The 13,467-nt window shown below is 34.9% G+C and overlaps 1 protein-coding gene across 3 annotated transcripts; it reads right to left on the reverse strand.

Moving 5' to 3' along the window:
* Positions 1-278: 278 nt before the first annotated feature.
* On the reverse strand, positions 279-3,950 carry LOC132044385 (aspartic proteinase Asp1-like). Of its 3 annotated transcripts, none has more exons than XM_059434878.1 (9): positions 3,816-3,950; positions 3,460-3,671; positions 2,967-3,084; positions 2,335-2,555; positions 1,313-1,537; positions 1,094-1,232; positions 793-993; positions 634-706; positions 279-512 (listed from the first exon to the last, which is right to left on the reverse strand). In XM_059434878.1, exons 2-9 carry the CDS (start codon positions 3,660-3,662, stop codon positions 403-405), a joined length of 1,290 nt encoding a protein of 429 aa, XP_059290861.1. In that variant the 5' UTR covers positions 3,663-3,671; positions 3,816-3,950; the 3' UTR covers positions 279-402. The 3 variants fall into 3 exon arrangements, with proteins under 3 accessions (XP_059290861.1, XP_059290862.1, XP_059290860.1); XM_059434879.1 differs by having other exon boundaries at positions 3,794-3,918; XM_059434877.1 differs by having other exon boundaries at positions 3,460-3,929.
* Between the last annotated feature and the right edge of the window lie 9,517 nt (positions 3,951-13,467).

Genomic DNA, 13,467 nt, shown 5'->3' on the forward strand with positions numbered 1-13,467 from the left:
AATTTAAAAAAAAAAACGCATTTAATGATTAAATTCTAAATAATTAAAATTTAGATCTAAAAAGCAAACCGACTAAATGACTGATATCTGAATTATTAAAATTAAAATTTTCATTAATCGCAAACAAATGAGACTTTTAACTCTAATCGACCATTATTCATCGGAATTCAGAAGTATTACTCATGTTGGAACAGTTATTGTTTGACTTACATTTTGGTCTTTTGGAGTGCGCAATCACTTCACAGCATGATCATAACCAGAAGCATATACCAGATACATACAAAAGGGGAGGGTTCTTATTATTAATTCCCCATTTATTTATGAAAGCGCATACAAATAGAATGATTAAACTGAAATGGTATCATGAACCAAAAGATAAAAAGATTAGTCTTCTTAGTTTAATTACATTATCATGTTATTCGACTTTGGTGGCCTGTCACAATTTGCAGGGCTCCAGCCTATTGCTTGCTTCTCATTGTCATAGATCACCATTTTATCTTGCATTGATATATCTGGAAAAACAGGTAATTAGATTAATGATGTTTCATTGGATTTGATTGTTGTTAAATATAATGATAGTGGAAAAATGCACTTAAATAAACTCAAAACGAGGCAACCATTTTAAACTCATACCTCCAATAAGGTTGACATTTTGCAGGCCAGCTTCAGTACCATTTAGAACTCCCAAGCAGACACTGCCCTTTGACTGCAAAACAAGTTAATGTATTCATATTTTCCCCATCCATCCTAAAACCAATACACCATGTAAAGAAAGAATGTTGAAAATCTTACTGAGATAATAAGATATGATTCAGGGGGGATTTCGAAATGAGCTTTGGATTTCTGTCCATTGGAAAAGCTAAGTGCAAAGTGCTTGAAGTATTTCTTCACATCATTTATGGTTTTGAAAGGTCTCCTGCCCTTCCAGCATAATGGGAGTGTATAGTCATCCTTTGTTTCTCTTAGTGGCTTCCCATTCAGTTCTTTCTTCAACTGTCAATACAAGTGGAACTACAATAAGTTACAATAGACAGACATATTAAACCAACCAAAGATATCCATAAACGCAAATTCTAGATGTTGTACCACTTACTAGTGAAATGAAACCTTGGTATGTATGTGAGTTTAGGTAACTGAAGGAACTTCCACTGTCAAAGACTACAAAAAGGTTCTTGAATCCTGTGCCTTTACCTCCAAATATGAGTTCTCCAGATCCTGCTGAATAGTGCTTCCTGTCATTCATGGAACATCAATTTAGAAAGCGAAAGTTTGGTTCGTCTCTTTTATAGTTTGAGTGAGAAGTGTGCATTACATGTGATCATGTGCCATAGGAGTCCAGACTATGCGTGAGGAATCATAAACCTCATCTCCAAAGAAGAGAAAGCCTCCTCCTCTGCCACTCAAGCAATGGCCTACCACATTTCGCACTAGACCCTTGCTGTGAAGCTGAGACACAATGCTCACTTTTCCTTTCCCAAGACCAAGCACTCCATCCAAAGGATGAAAAGCTTGACCAGGTAACTGATCATATCCACACCTATAAAGTTACACAAAAATGAAATATGAAATTCGTTTGATCTCGTGTTAAAAGATAGTTCCGGAAGAAGGACTATCATAGACTAGAGTTATTTATCCAATCAAGGAAGCTTCAGAATCTGCTGAACGAACAAATTTTCCTATTCTTAATTATCGCCAATATTTATATTCAGGAAGTATAGCCAAGAAGGGAATTGTTAGGACCTTCTTTAAACAATTAAGCACAGTCATTATGTTTATGTATACAAATTTACAGAACAACTGTGTGGCTTCATCTAGGTTACATCTTCAAAACAGCATAACAGATGTCTAGTTGGCCTTCCAAACGTTAATCACTGTGGGTAGGGGGAGTGACCTTTTCTCCGTGTTTCTTTTTATTCCTTTTACCAATCTGCAGAATATTTCTTTTAATTCTGTTTATGATGTTGACTAGGAGGAACAGGATATATATATATCGTAACAGTGTAATGCATATTTCTACTGAGTATATGTCATTCTTAATAGTCCAAGTATATCAATCATAATCTTCTATACATAGAATAAGGTGAAGCAATTGACAGTTCTTTCTTTTCTCTTATTTCCTTTTTTATATTAACTGCTCTATCTTTGGTCAATAGAGCCTCATAACGCTTCATTTATTAGCAATAGGACAACAGTCTTAACAAACTTGGAATGAAAACAAATAAGAATGCAAGTATTTGGAAAAGGACATTACAGAATATGCATTTTGATACAAGCAAGACAGGTAAAAAAAAAAAAAAAAAGGATAGAGAATGAGAGGGAACGAAGATTGCTAACCCTAAAGCCAAACGAGGTATTATCCAAGCACCACTGGTCATGTTGAACGTAAACAAATCATTAAGAAGGACACCTAGAGATGAACCTCCATCGGCATAGTCAACCTGATAGTCACATTGTTCTGGACTCTCACATCTGTGATCACCCTGGTGCAACGAGGCACAAAGGGGGTCCTTGCATGGCACAAGGTCATTGTTTGGTTTGTAGAATGGATGAGGCGCCTACAAGTATACAAGTACTAGGATGAGAAAGTCTGAAACTGGGTCAAATTTTATTATCAAAAACAAGAATGATCCTATCAACAACTGATTAAACTGGTCCTCCCTCTACCTTCCTTTCTTATTGAGCTGGAATATACAATAAGCAGGGGCATTCCTTGGGAAATGCAAAAGTCAGAAGAACTATCTCCCAATTCTTCAGTACTTAATTGACCTCCAGAAGTATAAAGGTCGCACCCAATGATAAAATAGTATAAGATTGCATATGATCATTTAATTTGAGATAGTAATACGCCATTACAGTTACGAAGAACCCAAACTAACCTAAAATGTGCATAAAGCTAATGAGATAATTTTGTACTCAATTTTGAGTATTGAACTAGTAGCATAAAATGAGTTGTAAGAAGAGCTTACTCTTGTGCAGCGAACACAGGGAGCATCACATTGGAGCCAGGTGAGGTCGCTGCCAGTGTCAGGATCAAGAAAGAAAGGCCTTGAAGGCTGCCCTATATTCAGTTGAACATAGTAATAACTGCACAGCATAACTAATACAATCAATTTAACTCCAATAGGGATTACAGTCTTCCTATTTCAAAAATCCTATGGAAAACGGTCCATGTGAAGCCCACGGCCTAATAAATAAAAAAGGACAGACCGATGGACTAAGCTCTAGGTATGCACGGAATTTGGAGAAAGACCGGTGCACTAAGCTCTAGCTATGCACAGGATTTGGGGAAAGGCTAGACCACAAGGGTCTATTGTGCAGCCTTACACTGCATTTCTGCAAGAGGTTGTTTTCACGGCTCGAACATGTGCCCAGAGGTCACATGGCAATAATTTTACCAATTACGCCAAGGCTCCCCTCCCCATAGCCTAATAAATGGATGTGAATGACATGATTGCATACCCAAGGGGATAGACATTGCCAACGAGTGGTAGGACAATCGAAGAAGAGACAACCGGATTGACCACTGATGATGAAGATGCTCCAGAACTTGATGACATCCATTTCCACCATTTCTGCTGCTGATTAATATCCCCAGAACCTGCTCCTGCTACTGCTGAAACAGCTACAACCACAAACATCACCCATATGCCAAGAATTTTCATCTCTCTTTCCTATAGTAACAAATTTACCAGAAAAAGTTATGTTCGTTAATTAATTAATTCAGCAAAATCTTGTGGCTATTTATATGTTTCACACCCAATAGAAATGAAGGGGATGAGGTCATGTGGGATACTTTGGAAAGGTTTTTAATTTACTTGACAGCTGAGGTTTAGTTTGGCATTGCTTGGATTCCTCTGTTTACTCCCTTCCTTGCTTCATGTCCTGTCTAAAGGACATTATTTGGTTGTACTCATTCTTTCTCCATCTACCATAATAATACTCCCTCTGTCCCGAGATATAGTTCCGATTTTTAAGAGTCAAATAAAAAAAAAAAATTGGTCGCAATTTATTCGTATGTCCTTTAAATATTTTAAATTATTAATTATTATGATTTATAATATTTTTCATTTAATTTTTAAATATTGAATGTCGCAATTCATGGTCAAAATAAAAATATTTGATTCTGAATATTTGATCGATATCATATAAATTGGGACAAAGGAGTAAATGTTCTCTTTATTCCTTGCCCCTTTAGTTTGGTTTACTTTGGAGATAGGAGTCAACGTCACCCCAATAAACTAGTATCTTATTGCATATGCGTTGAGCGATTTTTTTAAAAAAAAATTTACTTTGAATATTTTATAGAATGCAGACTAGGGATAGTTTACTTTGAGGGCCTGTTTGGAAAGCCACCTCTAATTGGAATTGGTGTAATTAGTAGGGTAGTAATTAAACAGCATAGTAATTATACAGTAGTGTAATTATAACTGTCACGACCCAACCCCGTAGGCCGTGACTAGTGCCCGAGCTGGGCACCCAAACACAATCACTAATCCGAATCACGTACAGATAGCTTATACAGACACAAATGTCAAACGCTGTCTCAGATTATATCAAACTGTCTCAAACAAATCTCAAACACAACCGAATATATATCAAAAGCCGGCAAGGCTATCAAATGGCGCAACGGCCCAAAACATATACAAATGCAAGCCGACGAGGTCGCCACCCCGCGAACGGGATCGCCGTAACAAATAACATACAAACACAACCGTACGTAATGGACATAACCCACATACATGTCCACGTACCTCAAACAGACAAACAATCATATGACGGGACAGGGCCCGCCGTACCCCCGAACCAATATATACAAATGCAACGAACGAATATATACCAAAATGTGGCTCGGAATAAGCGGGGAGCACTCCAAACGAGAAGAGGGTGTCTAAACGGGTGGATCACCGAACTCGCGCGTCCGTACTCGGCGGCATGAAACGCTTTCGAAGAAAGGGGGTCGGACGAAATATGTACTGAGTATGCAAAGCAGAAAATATAGTATACAAATCTGAGTCATAATCGAAACAGAAGTACAGAAAGTAAAATGCGTTTCCAAAATATCAAGATGTTTACTTTCAAAAAAATACAAGTCATGCATAAGGCTCAGAAAATATGGTCGCCCGCCCGTCGATGGTGCCATAACACAAGATAACACCGAAGGTTTCAAACCTCCGTATCCCCGTCACACATCATATCACAAAGATAACGCCATACACAAGATAACACCAAATATAAGCGGAACCGACCTAGCGAGGTGCTCGCGAACCATAACACAAACATAACACCGGAGTATAACAAAGTGCGCACGACAACCGAACCGGCCCGGGACTCGGCGAAAGATATAACAGAATGCACGAACGGAGTCGTGAGTAACCATATGCATAAAATCATTATCATAGACTCAAATGGTAAGTAAAATGACCATACTTAAAATCGGGATATTAGTCATATCATATTTTGTCACAAGTCATCAGAATTACAAAAAGAAGAGTCGCGGGGCCCACGGACGGGTGTTGACCCGAGTCGGGCCCCCCTATGAAAAACATACTCATCATACATCATACAATCACCTACGAGCATATCGAGGCAATCCGAGCCTTCCTGCGAAAGATACGGGCGTTCGTAGTTACTTTAATTCTTTAAAAGCCAAACTTTTATGCAAAAGTTGAAAATCAAATATTTCAAAACATAAAGGCCAATATTTCATCATATCAACATACGAATTCCAAGAAACGAATAAGAGTCATAAACATGCTCGGATTGCGAGAATCGAATTTCCTCGAAGCTCGTGTCATAGCCTACTTGAAGCTAAGGCATGCCGAAAGAAGAAAGGATTGGGCTTTACATACCTCGTACGCACTCAACGCTAGCTCAAACTCAAGATAAATCCAACCTACGTCTCGGGCTGCCCAAGGTCTACAAACAAGTCATAATATGCCAAACATTAGCTAGAGACATTTGGGCATTTAATTCCAATTTAGCCCTTAATTCTACGTAAATTTGGGCGGCATTTCCGTAAATAGGCCAACCCCGAGAATTTAACTCGGCCAAATCAACAACAACAACAACAACAACCAACCTAGCAACATTAATAATCAATCCGAAAGGCAATACAACATTAATAACTCTCTTTTCCATCATTCAACAACTTTCATAAATTCAATTTAACGGCTTACCTTCAAGCCAACATCAACGCTTATACATTCGAATACTAACTCGAACCCATACCAACAATATTCAAAGACATTCCAAGCAATTCATACAACATTTCAAACATCCCAAATAATACTCCCACTCACCCCGAAACTGCCCAAACCCGAGAGCCTCAACTATAACACATTCCTCATTTTCAAATCATGATTTGCACCAACAATTCACATTCTAACAATGCTATTCTCATCAATATACAAATTACATTAAATGTACAATAACCTCCAAATCAGTCCGCAACAATTACCACATCAATTTGAGTCATTAAACTCTCATTCTCATCATGGAATTCATAACGACAACAACTAAAACATTAAGCGATATTAATTCATTTCTTGTCACATAAATGGCCTACATTCGGCCAACACCTCCTACAAACATATGTAGATGATTCTCATTCATTTCTCCACTCTACAACAATCACAACATGCTAACTAGACTTTAATTCATTGCTTCAATACCACACAACACACACACACACCTCACACGGCTATGCACTACACACACAACCTCAATTCTAACTTACTATATTTCATGATATTCATCCATTTTAACATACTACAACATGCATACAACCTTTATAACATACAAAACAAGATCAATTCTTACCTTTCTTCTTCAACTCCACACTTTGCCTAGGGTTTGCAATTGACACAACGAATGGTTGGATGACCCGAACAACGCTTCCACGCTACTTAGGGACCTCAAATTAGTGGCTTTGCATCAACAAAATAATTTTGGAATGGCTTGAATTGAAGTTGGTTTTTCTCTCCACTTGGCCGAGAGCCTCACTTTCTCTTCAACTTCTTGCTCTTTTTTTTTCTAAGTGTTGAAATGAATAATGAAGTAGTAGTCATCTTTTAAGCTAATGCAAGACTTATACAAGTGTCCCTTGGCCCACACTTATGTTGGACCAATTAAAATTGTCCACAATTTGTGTGGGCCAAATCCCACACCACACGGCCAAACATAGAAAAATGCATGATTTTCAAGTTCCATAAATTCCAATTTTGGTCCCAAATTTTTCTAATTGTTCCATGCCAACAAATTCATGCACAACTTATGACTCAAAATAAAATCGAAGGTCCAGAAGTCTCGACTTTGTATCCCAGAATAGTTTTGTCTCTAACTTATCATAGTTAATCCGGATTGTTCTAATGTACAAAATACGGGATATAACAATAACGATCTGTTTGTTTGTCATAGCGTAATTACAGTGTAATTACAAGCGTGTTATTTGATTGCACAAGTGTAATTACATAGTTAGTTTAATTTAAAAAAAAAAAATTAATTATAAAAAATTTAAAATTAATATTTAAAAAATATTTGCCTTTATAAATGGTATTAAATTAGTTATTTAATAACACATTGTTTATTGAACATATACTAATTAATAATCATATATTTGTAACTAGTATTGTAAAAAATAATTGATATATATTTTTCAAATTAATAATATTTAATTTTAATTAATTATAAAACTTAAAAGAAGACTTTTTTTGTGAGAATGTCATGGATTGGATGTTTGATAAAAAAAAATATTTATAAATATAATTCCATGACATTATTCAAATGTTTGTCACAAAAAATCCATCAAATGTTAGTGAAAAATAAACAACATGTAATGTGAAAGCAAATAACTTAAAATTGAAAATATAACTTAAATTCAAAATCCAAAAGAAATTTTTTAACATAATACTCTTATGTCAAATTCCAACATTACATAAAGTAAGTTCCAACGTAACTTAAGTAAATTATTCAAAAGAAAGGGAAAATATAAGTCTATAACCTTATTCACAACGAAATTCTACTTTAGTAACGTCACTCGTTATATGCCAAATTTGTTAATGACTCATTCTTTTCAATATTAAGAGGTGTAGTTTCAAAAATTAGAATAATAACACGCTTATGTTAAATGAATAAAATAAAATAAAAGATGAGCAATTACATGTAACCACAAGAAGTAAAGGTTGGGAATGAGAAGAAAGGAAATGAAAAATAAATAATATAAAAAGAAAATACTTTTTAAAAAATTAAAATAATAAAAAAGTAAAAATAAAAAAGAAATTAAAATAATAGTAACAAAAAATAAATTAAAAATCAAAAGAAAAGAAATAAAAAAATAAATTAAAAATAAAAAGAAATTAAAATAAATAAAAAAGAAACAAACTAAAAAGTAACTCTGTAATTACATGGTGTAATTAAAGCCAATTCTCAACTCCCCCTTGAGAACTGGAGAGTGTAATTACGCCCTCTCAATTACACCCAATTTTCACCTAACTGTATAATTACTTAGTCAAACAAACATGTTAAACTGTGTAATTACATTCAATTTCAATTACCTGGGTGGCTTTCCAAACAAGCCTCGAATATTTTGAATAATTCCATATATATATTTTTAAAAAAAAAGGCATGAACGAGGCAAAATTTCCTAACTCTCTCTATGTGCAAACTGTAAAGCTGACTTTCTTTTGGGATGTAGAAAACTTCTTCCCTAAAACTTTTAAATTATTTGGCGATCTGCCCCTCAACACTCTTTTTTCTAGCGCTATCAAATTGAAAGAGTACAAAGCAATTGTCTCATAATTAAGTCATACCCTATCAAGGGGTATAAATATAAAGACAAAACGGAAAAAGGGCCAAATATATTCTTCGTTATACTTTAAGTCTAAATATAACCTTACCGTTATATTTTGGATTCAAATATATCCCTCCTCCGTTAAAATAATGAACACCAGCGAACTCATTTATCCTCTCTTCCTCTCCTTTTCACCCACCACTACCATCTTCTACCCCTTTACACAATCACTGCCACCACTAGTACCACCACACCACTAGTGGCGAAGCCAGGATTTCCGCCGAGGGGGTTCAAAATATAAAAAAATAACATACGAAGAAGCCTAAGGGGGTTCAACATCTATTATATATACATAAAAATAATTTTAAGCTTGTAAAAACAGTATTTTTTTTCCGCCGAGGGGGTTCGAATTCGGATGAACACCTTCGGCTCTATGTGGCTCCGCCACTACACACCACTATCTCAACTGGAAAATGATTCCGGCAAAGAGTTTCAAAGACCCGACCAGGAAAAATGTCTTTGAACATTTTTTAAATTTGATATTTTTTGTTAAATTAGTTCCAGTGGTTCCACCATGTGAACAATTTACTTTGAAAAGAAAGTGGGTTGCCGTTGAACTGTTTTCAACAACGCCACATCAGATTTCATCGGCGGCAAATCGTTTCCGGCGACATCAACCTCTCTCTCCTCAACAACCAAAAAAAGAAAAGCAGCATATATATACCATCATACTTCATCACACAAATTGTTCAAAGCCTTTAAAACAAGTCTGCGTTATACCATCATACACATTTCTTCGTAGAAAATTCTAAAAAACAAATTACTCCTTCGAAGTTGGGTGGACCTATTCATCAAATGGATTTGAACTATGGCTGAAAAGAATGGCACAGAGATAACTCTAAATATGATAGAACTAGTTTCGTAGGTAATGACATAAAAAATAGCTAAGAATATGAGTTTGAGAAGTGCAGGAAAGGAGATTTTGAATTTATGGCTCAAAAGAAGTAGCAACGGAAACAAGTTCAGCAGAATGGTAGGCAGAACTAGATTCAACATGGCCAGAAAATTAATTAGGGTTGATGTAGGCAGAGGGAGTGAAGGTGGAGATGGTGGCGTGGTGGTGGCAGTGGTTGTAAAGGGGGAAAAGATGATAGTAGTGGGTGAAGGAGAAGAGAGGGGTTAAATGAATTGGCTGATGAGGTGGCATGCCACGTCAGATTTGGTGTCCACCTTATACAATTTAAATAGAAGAAGAGTATATTTGAACCCAAAATATAATAGTAGGGATATATTTGAATCTAAAGTATAACGAAGGATATATATTTGATCTTTTTTTAACAGTACAAGAGTATATTTGGCCCTTTTCCGAATATAAAATCACCACGCTACTTGTAAATGTAACCTTATATACAACCAAAAAAGTGGAAATATCTGACTAGCTTTTGTCAAGGACAGGCCCCTTTCAGTTGGTTTGTTTCTTCCACGTGAAACATTTTGCAGGTGAATTTTGGACAAAATCAAACAAATATGTGGACGAGGGCAGAGTCATTCTAGCAGCTACTAATATTTGGCAATAATTTTAAGGTCTAATTTATGCAACAGGCTTGGGAATTTTAACTTTAGGAATCAAAGTAATTAAGGTTTGATTTCATTCAAGTATTAAATATATATTTTTTTTTTTTACTGCCTCACAAATGTCTTTACTAGTAATATGCCAATGTGGGTGGGGGGGGGGGGGATGGGGGGGATCATTCCATCTACTCCAGAGGCTTTGAAGAGATGCATAACAAATGCCGCCTTTTTAATTTCAGCATCTGATACTTCTCGTACAAGTTTCCTGTTCATAGACTCGTTATGGGAAACAGTAAAGAATACTATGCCAACTTGATCCGACACCATTTTCCATCATCCATTTAAAACACTTTAATAACATTTCTCCTTCTTCTCTGGATAGTAGCCATATGGAAAAAAAAAAATATTGTTGTAAACCATTTTGTCAAGTTGTTTTTTGGATGTATTATTAATGATTATACAAATAGAAGTGTAAATTAAACCACTTGATTTAAAGTGATAAATACAACTTGTATCTTAGTTGTGCCAAGTTGTGTCCAAGTTACAAGTTGCAAGTCGTAGAGCAACTTGCACAAGGTGTATATGTTGTAGATTGAAAGGCAAAACTCTTCTATAAATAGGGAGCTTTGCCTTCTCATTTGTAACATCAAGAAAAGTGATAATACAATCTCTCCCTCCTTTCTACAACGTTATTTTTGGTTTGCTTCTCTTATTTATTTGCAATTATGTATAGTTTTATAACACGTTATCAGCACGAGACTCTGCCATCTTGGACAAATATTTTGAAAAGATCAAGAGACATGGGAGAATTTATATCATTTGAAGTTTGGTAGAAGTGCAAGATAAGTATCTTACACGTTATGTTCTAATTGTGTCAATATCTAATTTTCTAGTATTTTTTTAATCACTACTAATTTCTCTATCATGAAGTGATATTATTGAGAAGGTTCAACTTCTGCCAAGAAAGGAGAACAATTAGATGTGTCTGACGTAAAAATTAAAGTGATCTGAAAGTAGACCAGACGTTAAATCATTCGGAAAATCAATGTCCAATTAGCTTGTTCACTTACTTAGTGGCAAAGTATTGAGCTCAAGGCATCAGGTAAGCAAGTGTTAATTATTAATTATTAGAAAGAGAAAAAAAAGGGAGAAGTCTACTGATGCGTAATATGAGATTGCTTCCAGAAGCTCTAGTTTGTTCGTACAAGAATTCTGGTGCACTTAAATGTGCTCTCGAAGAACAATATTGGCAATATAATCACCGGAAGTGGTATTATTTTCATAGACTTGTTGTGATTACAACTGAAAATGTGTTAGAGAAAAATTAGAAATTCTCTATGTCATATGTATGCTTCGATTTGCTCCTGAAGTAGTAATATCTCAAAAGAAGTTTTAAGTTATTATTATTTGATATGCTTAAGACGCGTTCATATACGTTCCATTCTTGAAGAATGAGAATTTTTTATAAATGTAACAAATATATTTATTCCCTGAAGTGAATGTGACAATATGTAGTAAAGCTTATAGATACGGATCTACGTTTGGTTGTGAAAATATCACGACTCTCCAGAAGAGGTAGAATAATTGAGAAGAAATACTTTGAATATTCTATGTTTTACTCTCAAAGTAGTAAACTCAGAAATTTGCTCCCACAGTAGCAAACTCTGTACCTTATTCCCGAAGTAGCAAACTTTGAGCTCTACTCCCGCAGTAGTAGAACTCTTAAATTTACTCCTAAAGTAGTAAATATTCTGAAATCTACTCCCGAAGTAGTAGAACTCTGAAATTTACTCTCGAAGTAGTAAACATTTAAACTTTACTCCCGAAATGGTAAAACTTTAAACTTTACTCCCGCGTAAAGAATTGGTAAAATATTTGAGAAATATTCTGAAGCAATATCTTCTTGTGCTTGAGGAAAATAACGAGTTATTGATGAACGTCGTATAGCAAGCACATTTGAATAATCAGGATTCATTTCCCGAAATGAATGAAAAAATACCACAACCTATCTCCTGGAGAGATAAAATACAAGGAATATACAGTTTATTTATGTGGAATGAAATTAAGGCATTGCAACACGTACCTGTCGTACGTAGAAACATCTTGAATAAGTTTATTAAAGTATCATTTTAAAACAAAAAGAAGCAGAGTAAAATGTTTTCTACTATAACTACGTTGATACATTATGGCTAGTTGTTATTAATTTCCTTGAAGGAAATAACCATCAATGTATCCCTTCCTGAAAGATGTGGTTACTATGTGGTTGCCGCTTTGATACAAAATATTCAGATGTTAATAGCTAATCTCCTTGAAGGAGATATTTGAAATACTGAAGTTTAGAGCTTACGTTTACTTTTCGTAATATATTGTTTATAATTATCTTTAAATGTCCATTTGATTACTTTTTTATTTCGTGACACCAGCAGTGTCTAATCAAATTTTCTTTCGTGATACCAGAAGTATCTAAAAAAATACTTGGTAATAGCAACTAATGATCAAGGGCTCTAGAAGAGCTAATTGTTTATCTACAAATATCATGACACCAGCAGTGTCCAAATAATATCTAATTATGGTAAATAAATTGAAGTCTCTCGAAGATGTTGTATATGATAGCACCATTCGTACTAGATCGTAATTGTTACAGTCGGAACACAAATTATAGTAAATCTGAAGTTTACTAACAATAAAATGGTTATCATATTGAGACTACAAATGATTGGAAGATTGAATATCTTCAAGTTACCATGGGTAAAAAATACGTATGTGAAATGTTACCTGAGCATGATAAGATCACATACCGCAATAAACCAGAAGTTTATTAATACAAAATCTCATGCAATAGTAAATCAAAAGTTTACTAAAAGAAATAGCACACCTCCTAGTAAACTTGAAGTTTACGAGTAGAGATAATTCTTTCAGTTGACATGACTGTTTTGGACATCCTGATTTAAATCTGATATGCTTATTGAGTATTTGAATTATATTGAAGAACTAGAAGATTCTTCAAGAATTTCTTTGTGTTGCTTGTTCTCATAATAAGTTAATTACACTAGCTAATATTGGGATTGAATCCCCTAAATTCTAGAAAAAATATAAAAGGTAAATGT

This window comes from Lycium ferocissimum, unplaced genomic scaffold (genome assembly GCF_029784015.1).
Source record: "Lycium ferocissimum isolate CSIRO_LF1 unplaced genomic scaffold, AGI_CSIRO_Lferr_CH_V1 ctg4373, whole genome shotgun sequence".
Classification (NCBI taxonomy): Eukaryota; Viridiplantae; Streptophyta; class Magnoliopsida; order Solanales; family Solanaceae; genus Lycium; species Lycium ferocissimum.

What these genes read in the sequence shown, in the direction of transcription:
- LOC132044385 (XM_059434878.1), bottom strand. Translation starts at nt 3,662, where the DNA reads ATGAAAATTCTTGGCATATGGGTGATGTTTGTGGTTGTAGCTGTTTCA. An exon ending in GGCAATGTCTATCCCCTTGG is followed by an intron (nt 3,085 to 3,459) that starts GTATGCAATCAT and finishes TATGCTGTGCAG; the next exon opens with TTATTACTATGTTCAACTGA. An exon ending in CCTGTGTTCGCTGCACAAGA is followed by an intron (nt 2,556 to 2,966) that starts GTAAGCTCTTCT and finishes GTATACTTGTAG; the next exon opens with GCGCCTCATCCATTCTACAA.